General features: G+C 35.9%; 2 protein-coding genes and 2 pseudogenes across 2 annotated transcripts; 2 read left to right on the plus strand and 2 right to left on the minus strand.

The window, feature by feature from the left end:
• Positions 1 to 245: 245 nt before the first annotated feature.
• Positions 246 to 1,042, plus strand: LOC103553995 (olfactory receptor 52J3-like; annotated as a pseudogene).
• Positions 1,043 to 6,133: 5,091 nt separating this feature from the next.
• Positions 6,134 to 7,069, plus strand: LOC103553299 (olfactory receptor 52E2-like). The gene is given in 1 exon segment (XM_008523807.2): positions 6,134 to 7,069. A coding segment is annotated over 1 exon segment (936 nt).
• A 5,471-nt stretch (positions 7,070 to 12,540) lies between these two features.
• On the minus strand, positions 12,541 to 13,406 carry LOC103554004 (olfactory receptor 52E2-like; annotated as a pseudogene).
• Positions 13,407 to 19,879: 6,473 nt separating this feature from the next.
• Positions 19,880 to 20,839, minus strand: LOC103554012 (olfactory receptor 51G2-like). Its single transcript, XM_008524823.2, has one exon. It carries the CDS (start codon positions 20,837 to 20,839, stop codon positions 19,880 to 19,882), a length of 960 nt encoding a protein of 319 aa, XP_008523045.2.
• Between the last annotated feature and the right edge of the window lie 495 nt (positions 20,840 to 21,334).

Consider the following 21,334-nt stretch of genomic DNA (forward strand, 5'->3'; position numbering starts at 1 on the left):
TCTAGAATCATCATAAGGATATGATGGATATGTTTAATCATCATGAAGGATGTGTTCCTTAGTTTCTAATTGTGTCTAGTGTCAGGAATTTTCCTTTCCCTTTCTCTAATAGACCAATATAGACAAGAAACAACACCAATGCCTTCTCTTGCAATGTACTAAAATATGAACTAACCATCTCAGAGTATGCCTAAGAATTTTTTTTCTAGGAATAGACCATATCTTCTATTCCAGCCAAATTCAGAATGCACAATCAAAATATAACTGTGTTCCATCCATGCACATTTTTTTAGGCACTCCATGGCTGGAGACTGCCCATGCCTGGATTTACTTTCCCTTCTGTTGTGTTTACATTGGGGCTATTACCGGCAATGTAACAATTTTGATAGCCAAATTAACATAAAAAACATCTTCTTGAATCCAATATCCTTCCTGGCCATTTTATTAGTCATAGATCTGGCCCTCTCCACATTGTCGATGCCACATATGTTGAATACCTTCTGAGTTAACGCTCTTGAAATTGGCTTTGGAGCCTGTGTGACCCAGCTATTTCTCATAAGCACCTTCACTGGACGAATCTGTAGTTCTTCAGGCCATGGCTTTTGAACATGCACTACGTGGCCATTTGTGCACCACTCCATTGTACAACCGTCCAGACAGTCTGAGAGCTGTCACGAACTGGAGTGGGCATTGTATTCAGTGCAGTCATGCTCACCTTGCCTGTGATCTACCTAATCCACCGTCTGCCCTTTTGTGATGCTCACCTTATTGCGCACACCTACTATGAGCACATTGGCATTGTCAAGTTGGTTTGTGCCAACATTTGAATCAATGCCGTCTATGGTTTTTTGTTGCTTCCTTTCTTGTCCTTGTCCTGGTACTGGTTGGAATCTCCTATGACTACATCCTTCAGCGGTATTTCACCTCAAATCCCAAGTTGCCCGTTACAAGACGCTGAGCACTTATGGCCCCCATGCTGCCTGTTTTCTGTACACCCTCTCTCTTCTCCTTCATTTGTAACAAATGTACTATACTAATATAAGTTGTTGATAGTAGAGGAAACAGTGAAGTGTGCCTGGGAACTCTGTGCTATCTTTCAATTTTTCTGTAAAACTAAAAAAATTGAGTTTATGTAAAAAATAAAAAGCAAAGAAATCATTGGATTTGGAAATTTCAGATTCTTTTGATGATGAACACAAAATTTTGTCTACATTGTCTTACAATAACTAAAATTGCTGTATAACCTATTAGAAATTAAAATCACATTTGGAATGATCAGAGAGCTCTCCATGCTGTCAAAGAATTATAGAATAAAGGTGAAAGAAAAAACAGAATCTAAAAAGATGGCTTGGCATTTGTGGTCACTTTTTCTTTAAAAATGTCTGATGACTCTTGCATAAGATAACAAGAAGATAAGTCAGATTTTCTTTAAATTGCTTTGCCAGTTGGACGATATTTTACTGGAGTTTGGCATTGAGGGCTTATTAACATGGACCCAGTTGATGCAAAGGAGTGATTTTCAGTTCTTTATGAACTTTTCATGTGTAATATATATATTTTTTATTATAATAATGATAAACTCCAAAGTCAGGATATTAGTAGTTAGATTTGATGAGGAAATGAGAAACAAGAGTATACAGCATGCTTCAATTTTAATCCATGTTTTATTATTCGTGCTAAACAGGGAGTGCATAGCTTTTTATTTCTATTTTTCCTGGATTTAAAATATTTTTATGATGAGAATTATTAAATACAAACATTTTAGAGAAGTCTGAAGCTGTTCAGTGTAAGTATGATAGATATTGAAGATTATGACGGCTCTGATAAGAAGTAGAAGAATGACCTGCATGCTAAATGGAGGAGGCAGCAGAGAATTACTGGCTGGGAAACTCAACTACATTTGGGAGCTCAAGTTTATTTTGGTTCTGTGAAGAAATATGGGGAAATTTATTTAAAACTAAATGAATGGGCATCATCTACAAAGCTAGTGGAATTTTCAATTTATTATTAACATTTACTAAATAGTTATTATGTGAAAGATATACTATCAGGCCAACCGCATGTTATCCTTCATTTAAACTTTACATAAGCCACATGAAGTAGATACCATTTTACTCCCCCTTTTCCATATAAGAATATTAAATCTTAATGAGGTTGTGTCTTGCTCAACTTCACACAGCTGGTAAGTGGATGAGCTTGCAAGAGGACACAGGCAATTAGGATCTACTCTGCTAGGTTCAACCACATTATTATATGGTTTTTGAGGGGGTTAAGAGTTCTCATGATTTGTAATGCCCTATCTTCCAGGCAAGGAGTTTAGTTGATTTACATAGGCTCAGGTACACATCACTGATTCTGTATAGTCGGTCTTTATCTCTAGAGGAGGACAAAACTCCCTGGTGGATTTTTAGACTTTTAGCATAGGCCCTGGCTGAAAATGGGTACCTTTGAGCCCTTGTCCTTCACAAATATGACCCTAGGGAATTTCATTTGGAGGCTCTCCTTTGGGGAATATCATATAAAGGATAAAAACTCCATTCCCTGTTTGGGTTTACATGGAAATAAGGAGACTAAGACAGGCTCAGAATGGCTTACGGTGCACAGTCTGGTGAGTCTACTACACGTTTCCCTAGTCTCCCAACAGGACGACAGGCAGAGAGGAAGAAAGGACAAGAGGCAGAAGTGTCATAAAGCTGAGGAGAGCAGAGGGGCTGAGATTGGGTTAATGATATGAAGGAAGTTCTATATTTATATGTCATAGCAAATATCCTTGATAGCTCCTATTTGCATTTTTATCTTTTTAATCATTATAAGATCAAATGTCTCAACCTAGGAAGATTTGTTCATTGTTTCCTATTAGGGTGAGGTAAAAAAAATAAAATAAACCCTTAAGATGTCCTTTCATATTCCAAGGCTAGGGTGATTAAAAGTAAAGATCTATAAAAGAAACAATAGAAATAGTCTAGTGCATTTCTGAGACCTGCTTTAGGCAGTGCAGATCAACAGGTAACTCCATACTCAAAATGAGTATCATGCTGTATAAACAGTTTACGGCATGTGCGGACACTTGAAAAAAAAAACAAACTGTGCTATGTTTCCAGAAGTCACAAGGTTTTGCTGATGCATTCCCATCTACAGTGTTGGCACTTATCTGCATATGGCACTTATCTCTAAGGGTCCAGGATTTTCAGTTTCTAGTTCTTTAGAGGTTCATGTATTGTGTATTGGAAAGATTAACCATTTTCCACAACTAAAGAATTCCTTAGTTTATCATCTAAAATTCCCAAGATAGCCAGCAAACTTTGGGTTCTCTTCATTGATTATCTCCATCACTCAAGATTTAAGACTAAGTAACATCCTATTATACTAATTAAGCTATATTTCATTTTCCTTTTATCAAAGAAACCTTACAGTTTGCTTATATTTTGTTTATTACTTACTGAAACAACAGAATACGAAGATCACAGTTAAAACAAACTGCGTGTTTGATTTTAAGTTCACTATTCAAAAAAAAAACCCTTGAAATATGTACAGTCATGGGCCACATGATTGCATTTCAGTCAAGGACGGAGCGCCTGTAAGACGGCAGTCCCATAAGATTAGTAGCATATAGCCTGAATATGTAGCAAGCTATACCATCTAGGTCTGTGTATAAAGTTCAACTCTCCATGATGTTCTCACAATGAAATCACCTAACGATGCACTTATCAGAAGATATCCCCGCAGTTAAGTGGCACATAACCATATTTAACATTTCCTTAACCAATACATCAGGCTCAGTACTAGATTTTAGATATAGAAATATAAGTAAGAGAGCGTTTCTTTAACGTTAAAGAGCTTACTTTCTAGAAATTAGATTAAACGTGCAAGTAAATATAATTTCAAATGATTTTGTAAAATGTTATTCCAAATACAATAGGCATGTGTACGGGACAGCTTACCCTGTTAATATTTCTTCCTTTCCCTCCAAATTTGCAAGAGATTTACTTCCTCTCTTCTTCTATCTACTTAAATCTACCGTTGAGTCTTTTGGCATTGCTTTTCTCCTACTTTTTTTTTTTTTTAAATCATTATCAGCCTGTCTAGATTATATCTGTGAGAGACGGGAGATCCATTTTTACAGTCATTTATTATTCCCCAGAGCTTAGAATAATTTAGAGTCTTCCTAAAAACCAGAAAAAATGGCTGGACCCATGGCCCAGTGGTTAAAATTCTGCGCACTCTGCTTTGCAGCCCGAGTTCATGGGTTTGGATCCCAGGCATGGACCTACTCCACTTACGAGCTGTGCTGTGATGGCATCCCCCACACAAAAAATAGAGGAGGATTGGCACAGATGTTAGCTCTAGGCTAATCTTCCTCAAGTAAAGAAGAGGATGATTGGCAATGGATGTTAGTGCAGGGTGAATCTTCCTCACCAAAAAACCAAAAAGAAGCAAAGCAAACAGAAAAAAAAAACTTTAAGAATCATTTATGTAACAGTTACTTGTGTTAATTTTACCACTTGCAAAATATAAGCAAACTGTTGCCACAGCTTTCATATGTATATATATAAGAGATAATATATATGTATATATTTATGTATATATATCATATATGCATATATATCACTGTTACTACATCATATAACTTGTGTATAAACATCTATTAAGTTACAAAGAAGATATTTGAGATTAAGCCAAAGAGTCATTTGATAAGAAGCAATGTTTGGTAGCCATGTCTGCAATTCTGTTGTCCAACAGGGATTACACTTTTAGTTCTCTAGTCTCCTCTGGACCACTCCATCTTCTTGGCAGGAAGCATACATTTTGAAGCCATGGGACACTCAATGATATGTTACAATGAGGAGGCACCACAAAAATTACTCTTAACATCGCGTAATATCTTACTTTCTAGTTTCTTTCTCCCTCCCTCTCCTTCTCTCTGTATCTGGATTAAAACATTTCTCTGAATACCTAAGGCTTTCACACTTAAGCATCTAAACCAAACCTTTCTATTGACATGGACACTCTTTCCCTTCTTTGGCTGGGTATTCCTGACTTTCAATTCTGGCCAACATTTATTCACTCTGAAAAATTCTGTCACATCTACTTTGCCATAAACATAATGGAATTGTAAATCACCAAATACTAGGTGAAAGAACATTTGTTTTCCCTGGCTTTCCACTATAATGAGTGAATACTATAAGCCTCCCTTAAGATTTGGGACACTTCACTAGTTCCAAGTGGGTTGGTCATGGTGAGACATAGAATGTTCTTCATAGTACATTGCAATTTGTGTTTTCTCCATTTGGCCTCCTTCTCAATACCTTGGTTAATTGATTAGCATTTTTGAGCCCCTGATCACTAACATGCATAAATGAAGAAAATGATATATTACGAACATCACCTGTACCATCTGACTTTGCATGCACCCCACTTTTGAGATCAGTACATTAAAATCTCTGATGATGACCATTCAAAGATGATGAATTTAAACATTTTCCCCTCAGATGCTGTTTTTAATAATCTGTAAAGCTCTATTGGCAATTTGAAATACAATTACAGAAAAGAAACAATAACTTGTGTCTCTGTGTGTATGTTGTATTATGTTACGTGTATTTCTGGTTAGGATTTGTAATTCATCAGTAAGCATCCGTCTTCATTAGTATATAGAAGGAAAACACAAAGAGAGTAAGCACTAAGGAATCATGATCCTGGTTATAATCTTTGTGTATATATTATTCCTTTCATTCATTCACTTATTACCTTCTTCATATATGTGTGTATATATTTATATATGTGTGTATATGTATATATAAGTAAATGTATGTAAAGAAGCAGATGCACAAATACATACATACAGCAAAAGATCACCTTCCATAGAATGAATAAAAATGCATTATGAAACAAAGATTTAGAGTAGTAAAATTAATCCAGTATTCTGTAACTAAATTCCAATTGTGAAAGTTTTACTAGCATAGAGTATGTTAATTATTCTGGCAAAAAGGCTATTGATGGGGTCGATAATGGGATAAACAGGTAAGATATCTGCTTTTTTCCAGTACCACAAAACATCCTGCTAACAGACTGGTACCTTCCAATATGGATCAGCACACATCTGCAATGAACACATTCATCTGAAATCACAAGCAAGATGTCCCTTTCCAATGACACTCAGCTCCATCCCTCCTCCTTCCTGCTACTGGGAATCCCAGGACTGGAAAACATCCACATCTGGATTGGCTTTCCCTTTTGTGCTCTGTATCTGATTGCACTCATAGGGAACTTCACCCTCTAATTTGTCATCCAGACTGAGCACAGCCTCCATCAGCCCATGTTCTACTTCTTGGCAATGCTGGCTACCATCGACCTGGGACTGTCCACAGCCACCATCCCTAAGATGCTGGGCATATTCTGGTTCAGACTCAGGGAGATCATTTTTGGTGCCTGCCTCATTCAGATGTTTTTCATTCACATCTTTACTGGCATGGAGTCAGTAGTCCTTCTTGCAATGGCTTATGACCGATACATAGCTATTTGTAATCCTCTCCTTTATATCACAATCCTTACTAACAAGATCATAGCTTTTATTGGTTTTGGGGTGGTTGGGAGATCTTTCCTCTCTGTATTCCCCTTTATATTCCTCATCTTGCGATTGCCCTTCTGTGGACACCATGTCATTCCCCACACATACTGTGAGCACATGGGTCTTGCTCGTCTGGCCTGTGCAAGCATCAAGGTCAATATCATATATGGTCTGGGGACCATAGCTATCCTGGGACTTGACATCATGGCCATTGCTCTGTCCTATGTCCAAATTCTCCATGCTATTTTCCGTCTCCGCTCCCGTGAGGCCAGGCTCAAGTCTCTCAGCACCTGTGGTTCCCATGTCTGTGTCATTTTGGCCTTTTACACCCCAGCCCTCTTCTCTTTTATGACACATCGTTTTGGCCAAAATGTTCCTGGCTACATCCATATCCTTCTGGCCAATCTCTATGTGGTTATTCCACCAGTGCTCAATCCTGTCATTTATGGAGTTAGGACAAAGCAGATCCGTGAAAGGGTGCTCAGAATATTTCTCCAGAAATAGATAGTGGATGAATATCTCCAGTTTTTGTCCAAAGGACTAAACGTTAACATACATGGATCTGAGGAAGGAGGAGAGGCCTTGAAAAGGATAAATGAGGTAAAGTCATGACCGCTTAATGGGAAGGGTGTCTTCTTTTGTGCATTTCACTTATTCATGGAGTGAAAATACAAGCTCTGAATTCTAAATATCAAGGTGGATTAGTAATCATTCTATATGGTTATTCTGAAGATGAATATGATGTGTTCATGATTCCCAGAGATCTAAGTGGTCAAGCTGCAGAAGATATTTTTCCACTTCCACTATTGGCACCAGATATTCCCTCTTCTCTTTCTCTTTCTCCCTCTATCTGTCCATCTCATTCTCCTTCTCCTTACTGTTTTCCTTCCCTTCCACTTCTTCCTCCTTATTCTATTACTCACCTTCTTGCTTTCTCTCTCCTTCAAATTTCTCTCTGCCAACCTGCTTCAATGTGTTTTACCTTAGATTTCTTCTTCTCCACTGACTCCTCCTTCCTTAGTTTATTACTCCATTTCATTTACTCTCAAAGTATGAACAGCTTTTTTCTTTTTGTTTTTATTGAGTAGATGATTGAATTAGTGGAGGAATTAGAAAGAAGAAGTCTAAGCAAAGGGGACTAAGTAGAAATAATATGCATTTTTACAGACACTAGAAACTCAGTATGTTTAAATACATAAGCATCTCAATAAAGATACACCCTATGTGGTTTACAGAAGCATATTCATTTAGAAATCAATGATGGATACACTTTGCTCACATCGAATGTCTCTCTCTCCTCCGTTTAAGAACAATTCGTCAATCTCCTCATGTTATTTGTACAGGTGGCTATAAAAGCGATTTACCTTACAAAAATAGGCTGTGTGTTTGTTAAGAAAACATAGAATCTCTGCAATGAAATATGCTGAGAGTGAAACATATAGATCTAAAGAATACTCCTGAGTCTCTGAATAGGAAGAGATTATTTCTATTTAGGGAGTGAACATATGCTCGTGTATCATGTATAAGTTAGTGATTGGTAGGGGTTCCCAGGACTACTGTTCTATTAATTACACATTTCAAGAGAGAAAACAACATGAGGATGATCAGAGAGACTTGATAAACTTTATTTTTGCAGATTCAGTGTAAGGCAGAGCACAGTAGTTAATACAGAGATTGAAGTGGGCACCAAATCTAGTAGGGTAGGTTTAGATCAGATCACACACCTATTTTCTACATCAAAGGATTTGTGTTTAACTGAAATTGGCCAGTTCTGCAACACTGAGGTTTCTCTCATTTGTAAGCTGGAGGCAAATTCTCTTTTTTATGAGGAAAAGAGACAATATGAACACAAGGTTAACACTCCATGTGATATATGACATTGACATAAATTGTAAGAGATTATTATTATTTTCCTGCTCTCAAGACCACTGCTATTTTTGGACCCGATTGAACATTATTGCTTTTTCATTATTCTCAAATTTAACTGGAAACTCTATTCCTGCTGCATTTTTATTTAAAACTATAAATAAGTAGATACTCTGATATCCTCAAATTACATGATGCTCTCTGAAGACTATAGTCAAGAGTAAGAGAGAGGTGCCCACCAATTAAGGAAGAGTATCAAAATAAAGCATATTTGAAATCAGTATCATCTTAAATGTGCAAATAATAATAAACAAATTATTCAAGATCATGTAATAGATAATGCTTCCAAAACTCTCCTGTATCAGGGACAGGTTCAAATACTTTACATATATTATTTGATTTTACTATCACAACAATCCTATGGTTTAGGTGTTATTTTTATTTCCACTTAACAGTTGAGCAAAATGAGACGTGTAGACATAAAGTACTTTGCCCAAAGTCGCACAGCTAGTAAGACATGGAGCCTGGATTCCAAACCAGCCAGCGTGATTCCACAGCTCAGTTTTTAGTACTATATGACAACATAATAATATGTATCAGATGGATTCCCTTAACATATGTTACTTGCATTTGATTTTTTTCACGATTCAATGTTAAGTGGAAAAAACCCCACAAGTTACAAAATTGTATACAGCATGCAAAATACCAAGAAAATATAATTTTCACAAATAAATTCACAAGATTTTAAATTATTTATTTCTAGACAGTGATAATTATTTTGGGGGAAATTTTGTTAATTGTATAAAATGTTTGATGTTGAACGTAGATAATTTTTATTATTATAAAGTATTATTAAGCGATGAGGAAATAAAGGGGAATGTTTAAAAGAAAGTAAAATTGAGTACCTATGTTTAATCATTTCTTCCGCTCCACATTTTTCTGGTCACATTTTAAACTCACTACATAAAAGTTTTTTATTGCCAAGGTTCCTAAATACATGTATCACTCATTTCACATCTTAATTATTGATCATTATTATTCATTTCTAATGGAATTTTTGAGATAAATCCTAACTCCTAATCTAATTATTAAAATTAAGATTATAAGATCTCTAGAGGAAATAACAGGGTAATACATTTGAGACCTCAGGGCAGGAAAAGATTTTTAAGCAAGGCACATGAATAAAGACACCTCGGATTTTATTAAAATTAAAACATTTTACTCTTTTTTTTTTGAGGAAGATTAACTCTGAGCTAACTACTGCCAATCCTCCTTTTTTTGCTGAGGAAGACTGGACCTGAGCTAACATCCATGCCCATCTTCCTCTACTTTATATGTGGAATGCCTACCACAGCATGGCTTGCCGAGCACTGCCATGTCCTCACCCAGGATCCGAACCGGAGAACCCTGGGCCACCGAGAAGCGGAACGTGTGCACTTAACCACTACACCATGGGGCCAGCCCCTATTTTACTCTTTTAAGAACTTCTAAACGATGAAAGGGCAAACCACAGACATCAAATATTTACTATGTATAGCATGAGAAAAGCCATGTAAGCAGACTATATAAAGATATTCTATAACTCAATTATTAAGACTTGAAAAAAGCAATATAAAAGAAGGGGAAAAGAATTTGAGCAATTACTCATAAAGAATGATATGTAACATCTAATAAACCCAAGAAAATGTGCCTAGAATTTTTAATCTTAAAGAAAATGCAATTCAACTCTTTAATAAAATGACTTCTCATGCCACAGTTGATTAATACACTCAAAAATACATTCACAATACAAAGTGGTGACAAAACAAATAAGGAACAACTGAAAATCTGCTGAGTTAATCATGCAAAAGAAAAAAAATACAGTGTTTAATACATATTATGCTATACTTGTCCTATGACCTAAAAATTCCACTTTTATGCATTTAACCAAAAGAAATAGAAGGATTTATCCACAAAAACCCCCAATATTGGCAATCATGTCAACTTTATTCACAATACCACAAAGAAGAAATAACCCAAATGCATTCAACAAGACAAAGGATAATATACATTAGGGTATATTCCTACAACGAATTATTATTCAGCAATAAAAAAGAAAGAACTACTATACAGATTACAACATGCTAGAAACAAACAAATATGCTTTTTTGAATAAAATAAGCTACAAGGAAAACTATAATACTATATGCTTCAATATATCTAAATCTCAAGAACAAGCGAGACAACTCTGTGGTGACAGAAGTTAGAATTGTGTTTGCCTATCTTGGGAGACAAGGAAGGTTGTATGAGAAAACTTTCTGGAGTAATGAAAATATGCATATTCAGGTTTACATGTTGGCTCCATGAGTACATTCATTTGTCAAAATTCATTAAATTGTACACAAAAGATCTACGCATTTTGCTACATGTTAATTATTCCTCAAGAGTAAATAAACTATATACAAAATACTCCAGGAAAAAAATAGATGCTGCGTAAGATAGACTGTCTACTCCTTTGAGCTGAGGAGGACTAAAACATTCTACCAGAGTCAGGATCCTAAAACAAACCTATTACTATTCAAAATAAAGTTTGGGATGAGACTTACTGCATCAGAATGAAAGCTGAAAAATACTGCTGGGGTTAAATTTTTTGGTACTCATACATTCATAAAGGAGCATGATCATAGTTCCCAGCTCAAACTCTCAACTCAAATGATGCAAGCACCTACTGGTCATTGCTTCTCTCTTAGATATCCTGAAGTTTCAACTAGAAAACCAGTTTTTGCACTGGACATCACAGGAGTTTTGGTAGAGATCATCACAAAATTTCTAGACAGAAATAGGTTTAAGTTACAATGATGGTGAATTTATAGGAGAGGATAAAGTGAGTGAGGCAGAGAGAGAGGAAAACAGAAAACAAAAGAGACAGATGAAAAAGGGAGAGGAAAAGGATGTAGGGAAATATCTCACTTAAGATGGATCTTGAAACCTATATAACACAATACATAAAGAAAGTGAACCAGAATATTCACAGAAAGAAAACAAATCAGTCCAGAAAAAACTTAAATAAACAAAATGAAGAAATATTCAAATGTTTATCATCTTCAAAAGTAAAAGATTAAAAATTTAGAAAAGATTAAAATAATTGAGTAAAAAGAAATAACCAATTAAAACTGAAGTATCATGAAATAATTATTATAGCCAAGATTTATAATCGTTGAATACAAAAAAAAGTAGAAATCCTAAAAAGTAACTATAGAGACTTTACAAGTAATAATGAATAATTCACTAAAGATGTAACATAGAAGAGTGAAACAATAAAATCGAATGGCTGTTAAATTATAGGTAGATCAATGTAGAATAAATTAAGAGTTTCTAAAATATTATTATCTAAATATTATTTATAGGATTTTTAAAAGAAGAAACTGGAAAATAGGGTGCGGGAGCTATATTAAAAGATATCATGTGTGATAACTAATTATAAATATATACATCAAAAGTTTATTCAAAATAATTACCAGACTAATATAAAGATATTTATAATATAAATTTGTAATTATAATATACAAATATAAAATTATAATATAAATTTGTAATATAAAATTGCATCCCACCAGCTGTGTTAAAATATCTATTGATCAAAGATATAGAGAAAAGTAAGAGCAGATATGAGTAAGACAATTCAGAAGCTGAAAAAGGAAAGACAAACAGCCAGATGCAATGTTCTTAAAGGCAACAAAAACGTGAGTTGAGAATTAAATACCATTTTTTACTAGTCTGAAGAAAAATAATCGTCAATTTCATAATTGATTCTCAGCTGAATTATCATTTATGAGAGTGAAGAAAATACATTTTCAGAAGTGCAAAATATTAGGAAACTTTTACCTCTTACATATTGAGAGTGAAGGGATTCACTTCAGGTTAACCATTTGCTTCATATGAAATATAGTATACCCGCACTAGAAAAATTAGCTTCTTGTTCAGGGAGCAAGAGGTACACACACACACACAAACATATATACACACACACATAAACCTGAAAGAGAGAGAGAGAAATAATGAGACATATTTTGCTGGGCAATTCTACTGTATGTTAATACGTTAAATTAATACTGTTAATGCCCATATCTTCATTTGGGTTCCCCTGAAGGCATAGCATAAAGATTGTCCAGGGGTATGTGGATATAATGGGGGAAATTTTGGCCAAAGTGATGTGTCATAAAGGAAAACAGAGCTGGTGTATAGAAAGCAAGAATTACAAACACATGAGAACCATAGGCGCTGAGGGACTTGAGTCAGGTTTCACAGGAGGGAAGATGGAAAAGAGTGCAAAGTATCTGAACATAGGAAAAGGCAATGGCCATGATGTTAGCACTAGACTACAAATTGCACATAAGCCATAAATAATATTGATCTTGTTGCTGGCACAAGAAGGGCAAATGAGACCCATGTGCTCACAGTAGGCGTGAGGAATGTCATGATTTCCACAGAGAAGCAATCACAAAATGAGAAATACAAATGAAATCAACAAAATAAATGCCCTTGTTAACACACCAAGACCAATCACAGAAAAAATCATGTTGGTGAGGATGGTGCTATATCGGAGCGGGTTGCAGATGGCCACGCAATGGTAATAAGCCATTGCCAAGAGGACTATTGATTCCATAAGTGTGAAGTTACGAATGGAAAATATCTAGGTGAAGCAAACTTCAAAGATGATCTCCACGAGGTTGAACCAGATCATCCCAAGAATATTAGGAATGGTAGCTGTAGAGAGACCCAAGTCAATGGTAGCCACCATGGCCAGAAAATAGAACATAGGCTGGTGTAGACTGCTCTCGGCCTGGGTCACAAACAGAATACTGAAGTTCCCTATGAGTGCAGTCAGGTACACAGCATAAAAGAGAAAGCCAATCCAGATGTGGTGTGTTTCCATTCCCGGGATTCCAAGCAACAAAAAGAAGAGGTGAAGTTAGGCGCCATTGGGAAAGAACATCCTATTTGGTAATGAATAAGTCTTCAGAAATATAAACTCACCTAATCTACAGGTCACTGGATAGTTTTCTGTAGCTTTTGAGGTTTAAAGATAGTATAAGAACACTTAATTAGCTACCTCCTCTCATCATCACAATCATCACCAACAAACTCCCCTTCAATGTCAACCAATTTAAAGTTCAGGTAGCCTCTAAATATAGAGATGGCCATTAATTCCAGTTGATTGAATGACAACACACAGAGATCAACACCTGGGATGGATAATAACTATTCAATAAAGAATAAATTCACCAAATATATGCCAAAATATTAAAAATTACTTTAAAGGATTAAAATTGATACATTTGTTAGTATTTGGTCATATTATTACAAAATAAGATAGAGAATAATAGTAAAACCACAGCATCAACGACCAGTTAGTGAGGTGCTGCCATGATTTGCATGACTTTTTATCAGACTGCAAAAATCATCTCTGTTATTAAAACAAAACAAAATCTTTCAAGGAGAATATTAAAATTCCATATGTTATCTATAAGTGATCTAAGGATCAAAAAGGTTAAGAGGCTTGTCAAAGTTTAAAATGGTTTTCATGGAAGCTCTGGGAAACCAAGACAGGGAGAACAGTATTGAATGGAAACAGAAGGAAAATGGAAGTAAAGGAAAAGGTAATGTATGACTTATCTGTAATATATATACAAGTACCACACACACACACACACACGATACTCCACACACAGTGTACAAATACACAACGTTGTTTTAAAACTTACAACATCCATCTGAATAAAATATGGTAGAATTTCTCATTGATAGCTGAGTCAATTACAACTTTAGGAATTTAAGATAAATGTCAACCAAAAACTAGACTGATAAAAAAAAAAAGCATTGTTAAATTAGGTGCATAATAATTCAATCACTTTCCAAGTTCCCTAAACCCTTATTCCATATTTTGATGTAGCTCACTTGTATCATTTGAGAGGGGAGTATTTCCAAAGCATTTATTTACTCCTTTCTGTACTTATTTAGTAGTAAAAAGTATCTCTTCTGGTCATTTGAAGATTCCACAGCAGCAATAAAAATTACAACCTCATTTCAGCAAGATGTATTATCTAGACATTGGTATAAAAGGGAAGAAAACGAAAAGGAGTGCCTGTGATAAAAGATTATGGAAGGAGCAGTTGAGTGTGGATGGTAAATGTGAAGAGAACCAAAACTAGGTAGGAGCAGGGGACTGTTCTCAAGAGACAGTCCGTGGCAGTTGCAGTAGGAATAGAGGCTATTTCCATAAGATTATGTGATTGCAATGGAGTTGTCAATACTTTTAAAAGGTATGACAATGAATAACAGGAGGAGTGAAAGTAGGAATCATTCATTGGAGGCAAGATTCTAGGAATCACATGGGTGGAAATCAGCAAAAAATCTGCACAGTTTTTCTCTTTTCAGTATATACATATGTAAGAGTTTCTCAATTAATGGGAAAGTTACTTTAAGTACTAGATGTAGATTTTATTCCTAAAGAGTAGAAATAAGCTGCTTCTCTGGCTTTTCTAAGAGGAAAGGATGGTACTATATTATTGACTGCAAATAAAATTAGTGAAAATTATGGCTCCCTGGTCATATAACCATACCCTACAATGGTCCAGAGGATAAATACTAGGTAAGTAGCCAGAAAATGGTATGAACCAACCAAGTGGAACACAAATATAGACAAAATTACGAAAAAGGAGTGGAAATGAAGAATATGAGGAAAGAAACAAGATCTGATTTCTCAGCTATATAAATCCTTATGTTCCAGTGGACTTTAAGCAGTTTTTTTAGATGATTGTTAAAGGCTAAATTTTGTAAAACCCCAAGGCAGCACATAACCTCTATGGCTATATGAAAGTAGAAAGGAATAGTCTTGAACCTGTTGACAAGGCCTTCAGGAATTACAAAAATTTAAAAGGGGCAAAGTATAGTGAGATGAATATGTTAAAAGAAGGGTTGTTCGTAATCTTGGTTATCTTCCAAACCAAGGAAACCTACAATCTTGTATTTAAACCATCTTGAAGTTTTACTGTTTCGCACAGGTGTTCTATCCATTTGATGTTACAATAGAATCACCTTGATACTTTCTTCTTGACTCCCTTGTATTTGAATTGGTAAAAATATCAGTGTCAAGTCCAAGCTTCTAATGGACAAATGTGTGTAAACAATAATGGAAAGTTCCATCAAACACGTTTTTAAAAGCATCCTTCAAGATATATTTTAGATGTATTCTTAGGGCACTGGTGAATTACCTCATATAGACTATCCCTTCTTCCGTGTTCCTACAAACTCTAATACCAATCTGTAATACAGCATTATTACAAGCATGACTTATGTTTACATGTCTGTATCAAATTTAAAAATGTGAACCACTTACAAAATGTCCATCAACAGCATAAAGAATAAATATAGTTCGGTATACTGACACAGTAAAATGCTGTACATATAACAATCTACAACCGCATGCTGCAACATGCAAGAATATTACAAAATAACGATGAGAGAAAGAAGTCAACCATTCATATAAAAGTTAAAAACTAATCCATAGTCTAAGTCAGGGTAGTTGTTACATTGTGGAGTATTGGCAGTCAGTATGAGCGGGACTTCTAGGGTGCTGATGATGACTGTTTATTCATTTATATACTACCTACATCACAGTGATCAGTTTATAAAAAATTAATTGAGCTGCACACTTAATATGTAGTTTATTTATGCATGTAAATATTCAACAAACTGTGAATCCCTTAGTGGCAGATAGAATATATGTATTTATCTTTGCATCACCAGCATCACTTGGTAGAGTATATTGCATCAAGTGTGAATTAATAGTAAAATGATTAACGTCTATAAAGACTTCCTAGGCCAGATATAATTTGTTTTCTAAACTTATTGTTAATAATTACATGCATGTATGCATTTTTCATGCACTAAATAAATATTATTGCATGTGTTCTATGTGTCAGAAACTGTTCTGAGACATTTTAAAATTGAGGCTTGTGCAGTTATGCATAAACATGCATAATTATGCAAAATAATGTATAATTATGCAAAATGTTATATATAATCTGATGCAGTGTTCATAAGCAAGGATCAAGGGAAACAAATGTCTAAGAATAAATTCATGGAACTATCCCACCAATAGTGAAATAAGATCTACATCAATATGTCAATTTAATCTTGAAATCTACTCAAAATTAATATAGAGTAGAATTTCTCAAACTTATAAGACATTCTGGTTCAAAACACATAGACCTTCTCAACAGCAAAATCAAAGAGTTTCATATAAAATGTCACCATTGCCTCACATTCTGACATTCTGTAACTGTAAAATGCATTCTATAAGTGCATTTTGTAAGCTCTAGAAAGATAAATGCCTGTGATATTGAACATTTCTGATATTCTTTTTACCTCTCTGGTTTCATCTTCTCATTTTTCTTTACTTATTTTTTCTTTACTGTTTTTTACCTTTTTTTTTTTTTTTGAGGAAGATTAGCCCTGAGCTAAATCCACTGCCAATCCTCCTCTTTTTGCTGAGGAAGACTGGCCCTAAGCTAACATCTCTTCCCATCTTCCTCTGCTTTACATGTGGGATGCCTGCCACAGCATGGCTTGATGGGCGGTGTGTGGGGTCCATACCCGGTATCCAAACTGGTGAACTCCCGGCTGCTGAAGCAGAACATGTGACCTTAACCAGGCTGGCTCCTCATTCTTCTTTAAAGATACCTGTTCTGACCATTCATTAAATATTAGTGATTCTTAAACTTCAGCTTTAGCTCCTGTAATGTCTCATTCAATTTAATGTATATGAACCATCTCATCTACATCCATTGCTTTAATAGCAATCTTTTAATGAAGACTCTTAAATAAATGTCACTAGACCTCAGATCTACATCTGCTAGTCACAAATTCAGATTTACATAACCGAATTCCTCCTGGGCATTACCACCATTTTTTTTTCACAAAAATATTACAAATAAAATATTTTTAAAATTGAAATCCCAACCCTACTTCTAAACTTCCATTCTAACTTTATCTTACTTTTGCTGTCATCCATCTTAGTAAATGTCGTTATCTTTCAGTGATTTGGCCAATTCAGAAATATGAGCATCATTCTTTTCCCTTTTCCACCAATTTAAAGAAAAATGCTATTGATTCTATTTCTAAAAATCTGATTAAAATCAGTACACTTGCCTCCATCCTAACTGGGATGGTACAAACATCAATTTTGGGTTGAATATGGCACAAGGCTTCTTAGTGCTAGAGGGCATGAGCTGTACAGTCAGACTAATTGTGTCAAAGCCTAGCTTCAAAGATATTCACTCTAGAGTTGAGGGAAAGTAAATTTAAAAATATTATTGATTAGCTGTATGAGATTGCAGAAGAACTTTAGCATCTCTATACCTCACTTTCTTCATCTGAAATACAGAAATAATAAGAGTAAACAAACTCTTAAAAATTAAACCCTTGGTTTCAGAACAGAAAATTCTTTTAGAACATTTTGAACCATGTTCCAAACATACTAGTTATCAATCATTCTTTAGCTATTAGGCAGGCTAATTTTTCTAAAATGAACATTGAATGCATTCACGCTGAAATCCAAATGTTTTTACTAGGATTATATGGCCCTTCCTAAACGTGATCCTATTCTTTCCCAAAGCTTCATTATTCTTTTCTCTAAACTTATCCCCTGTCTATTCTCTTCCTCTTCTTTCCCTTCATCCATCACTGTGTCCCAAGGATGCACTGTGAGCGAGGAGACAGGGAAGACTCACCAGCCTGAAGACCAGGATGGAATCCTATCTGTTCTGCCTCAATCTGCTCAGTCCTTATGAGGGCATTGCTCTTTGCCAGGGAGGAGCTTTCAATAGAAAATCTCTTAGAGCCGGTTGTGTAAAGGACACAAGGCCTCTGAGGATTCTAGTTTCTAATCTGGCCCTGATACATGAACACACAGCCATGACTCCCAGGTAAATGAAGGCAGGGAAAAGTAAGGTTTCTTGTTTACCTTGTGAGTCTCCATCAACATTTGGTTGTCTTGCTTTGTGTCAGAGAACACCATTGATGGAGTTTATTCTCTCACCATCCCAGATCATTATATGGGGGACAGTATAATTCTCTGTTTAAGAATAAGGGCTCTCAAATTAGAACACTTCTGTTGTACTAGCTGTATAAATTTACTAAGAAAAGTGACAAGGATAGATCATTTCACCTCTTTGTTTTCCATTTTTTTTTTCAGTTGTTCCCTCCGTTTTGCTGTACTAATCCATTTCAAATTCATAGTTAATCTCAAATGTAATCATTAAATCTTTCAATTCTTTTTATTGATATTTAACATCATGATTAAATTTTGAGTTATAACAATAGGCAAAATTAACATAAAATTTTGCAATAGAACCCAGACCAGTAAATTTAACAATAAATTTAAGCAGACGTTAATATTGTGTCATAAATGTTTCAAGTAAATCTACTTATTCTATGAAAAATAAAAAACTCATTGTGCAAGTATGGTCCTACACAGTCCTTTTGCCGTCTTTCTTCCCCAGAAATAGTATATAACCAATATATCTCAAAAGTTGGACGTGTAGAGGCTGATTTAATGCTGATGGGCTATTTGTGAGTGTGTGACCCATGCAGTACTTAAAATTAGGCTTTCAAAAGAGGGACCAATGGGGTATAATGCTAGGTGGTGACTTGGGTTTAATTCTGTCTTGAACTTTTAAACGATTTTGCCTTTGAATTTATGTTCAGTAATAGAAAACTGATATGAAAATGAGGAAGGTGCTGGGGGTTGGAGCCCAACTCATATACATTCACACGGGCTGCACCCTCCGTATCTTCCCAGAATGATTTCTTGGCCACTAGCTACCTTACCCCTGACCAGAGACTGCTGCTATTGCCTTTTATCCTTGGCATGCTCCTGACCCTGAACCTATCCACACCCATAACCAGTGCTCCAATTCACAAGACATGGACCTTGTGTTCCCATGCACATTTGCACTTACTCTACAGGTATCCCCATGCCCAAAAGAGAGCAAGAGAAAAGAGAAAATTAAAAATATGTGAATGGTTAAGAGAGAGACCACGGAAGAAAAATAAAAGCTCTTTTTTCCCTTGCATTTTCAGCAAAGGGCCCAGCAACTTTTTCTTTGAATTGGGCTTCTCAAATTATACAGCCTGCAGCAGTTAAGACTCTGGTTCAGACACAACACCTGTAAGTTCAGGGCACTGTGACAGAATGAGTGTTTGTGTACACGTTAAGGCAGGCTATACAATCCCAGTGAACAGCAATTTTCTCCTTTAGGACTTTTTTGTAATGTTCTCTTAGCTCTCTTTCTACTTTTTAAGTAGTCTTTCATCAGTAACTCTGGTGCCAACATATCCAGAGCAGACAACTCACTGTGTATTTTCCTCATTAAGATTGATGCCATTATTGTCTTGAGGACATGTCTACAACACAGTAGATCTGATTTTAGGGGGAAGAAGCAGGTGGAGAATTCCTTCACGGATCTGCTTTGTCTTCACACTATAGATGATTGGGTTGAGCACAGGCGGGACTAATAAGTAGATATGAGCCATGAAGATGTGGATAAGGGGGGAGGAGTGTTTGGCAAAACGATGGACAATAGATAGCCCAATCATAGGCACATATAGAATGAGGACAGCACAGATGTGAGATGCACATGTGTTGAGAGCCTTAAACCTCCCTGCACGGGATGAAATTCTTAATACCGAATTAAGAATGAAAACATAAGACACAAAAATACCCAGAGAGTCCATGCCCCACAGCACAGTGATCAGAACCAATCCATATATAACATTAAACTTAGTGTCAGCACAGGCAAGGCGGATCATGTCCTGGTGCAGACAATAAGAATGAGAAAGTTTGTGGGAGCGGCAGAAGGGAAAAAAGGGCAGTCGGGATAGAAGTGGAATCATGGCAAAACCACTCCTAAGCAGGGCTGCAATTCCAATTTTAGTGATGAGTCTTGGAGTGAGAATGGTCGCATATTGTAGAGGGTGGCATATGGCCACATAGCGGTCAAGGGCCATGGCCAACAGCACAGATGATTCAGTGAAGGAGAAAGTGTGAATGAAAAACATTTGGACCACACAAATATTGAACTGAATCTCCCCGGAAATGGACCACAACACCCTGAAGAGTGACATCATTGTGGGCATAGACATGCCCATGTCAGTGAGAGAAAGCATGGCCAGGAAGTAGTACATGGGCTCATGGAGCCTGGGGTCTGTCCGCACGATATGCAGAATGGTGCAGTTACCCATTATTCCAACCAGGTAGAGGAGACAGAATGGGATGGAAATCCAGTGGTGAAATTCCTCATATCCAGGGATACCTGTGAGATAGAATGTGGAGGACAGGGAATTGCTGGAGTTCAACGTTGCCATAGGATTTACCGTTAAACCACAATCCAGTTTCACAATCAGACTCCACTGGGGAAAGCAGTGAAAAGATCAGCACCTATGTCAGGAAAAAGACAAAACAAAACATCAGGGCTTACCTATAATCACTCCTAAATTCATCCCCACATTTGTCTTTTCTTTCTTTATTGCATTGCTGAGTGTTGTCAGTTAAGTAAAATATTCGCTTTATAAACAAAACAACCTTCCCTTCTGCATCCCAGATGCAGACTCATCAACATCCTATCTGAATATGGAAGATGTTCTAAAGACACTACCCTGAGCAGCATACACACAACCTCTTCTAAACCATGTTTTTAATTTTATAGTTTCTTCAGGAGCTTTCTTGGCCAAGATTACTGGCCTTTCACTGGCCTTTTTTTTTTTCTTCAAATGACTTTTGCAGTGATTTACATGAAATGCCTTTATCTGTCTGAGCTTCATAGTTTTTTCAGTAATATTAAATCATCATGCAAGTTATCT

Source organism: Equus przewalskii, chromosome 6, assembly GCF_037783145.1.
Source record: "Equus przewalskii isolate Varuska chromosome 6, EquPr2, whole genome shotgun sequence".
NCBI lineage: Eukaryota > Metazoa > Chordata > Mammalia > Perissodactyla > Equidae > Equus > Equus przewalskii.

Coding starts and splice junctions, on each gene's coding strand:
- LOC103554012 (XM_008524823.2), bottom strand. CDS start 20,839: ATGGCAACGTTGAACTCCAGCAATTCCCTGTCCTCCACATTCTATCTC.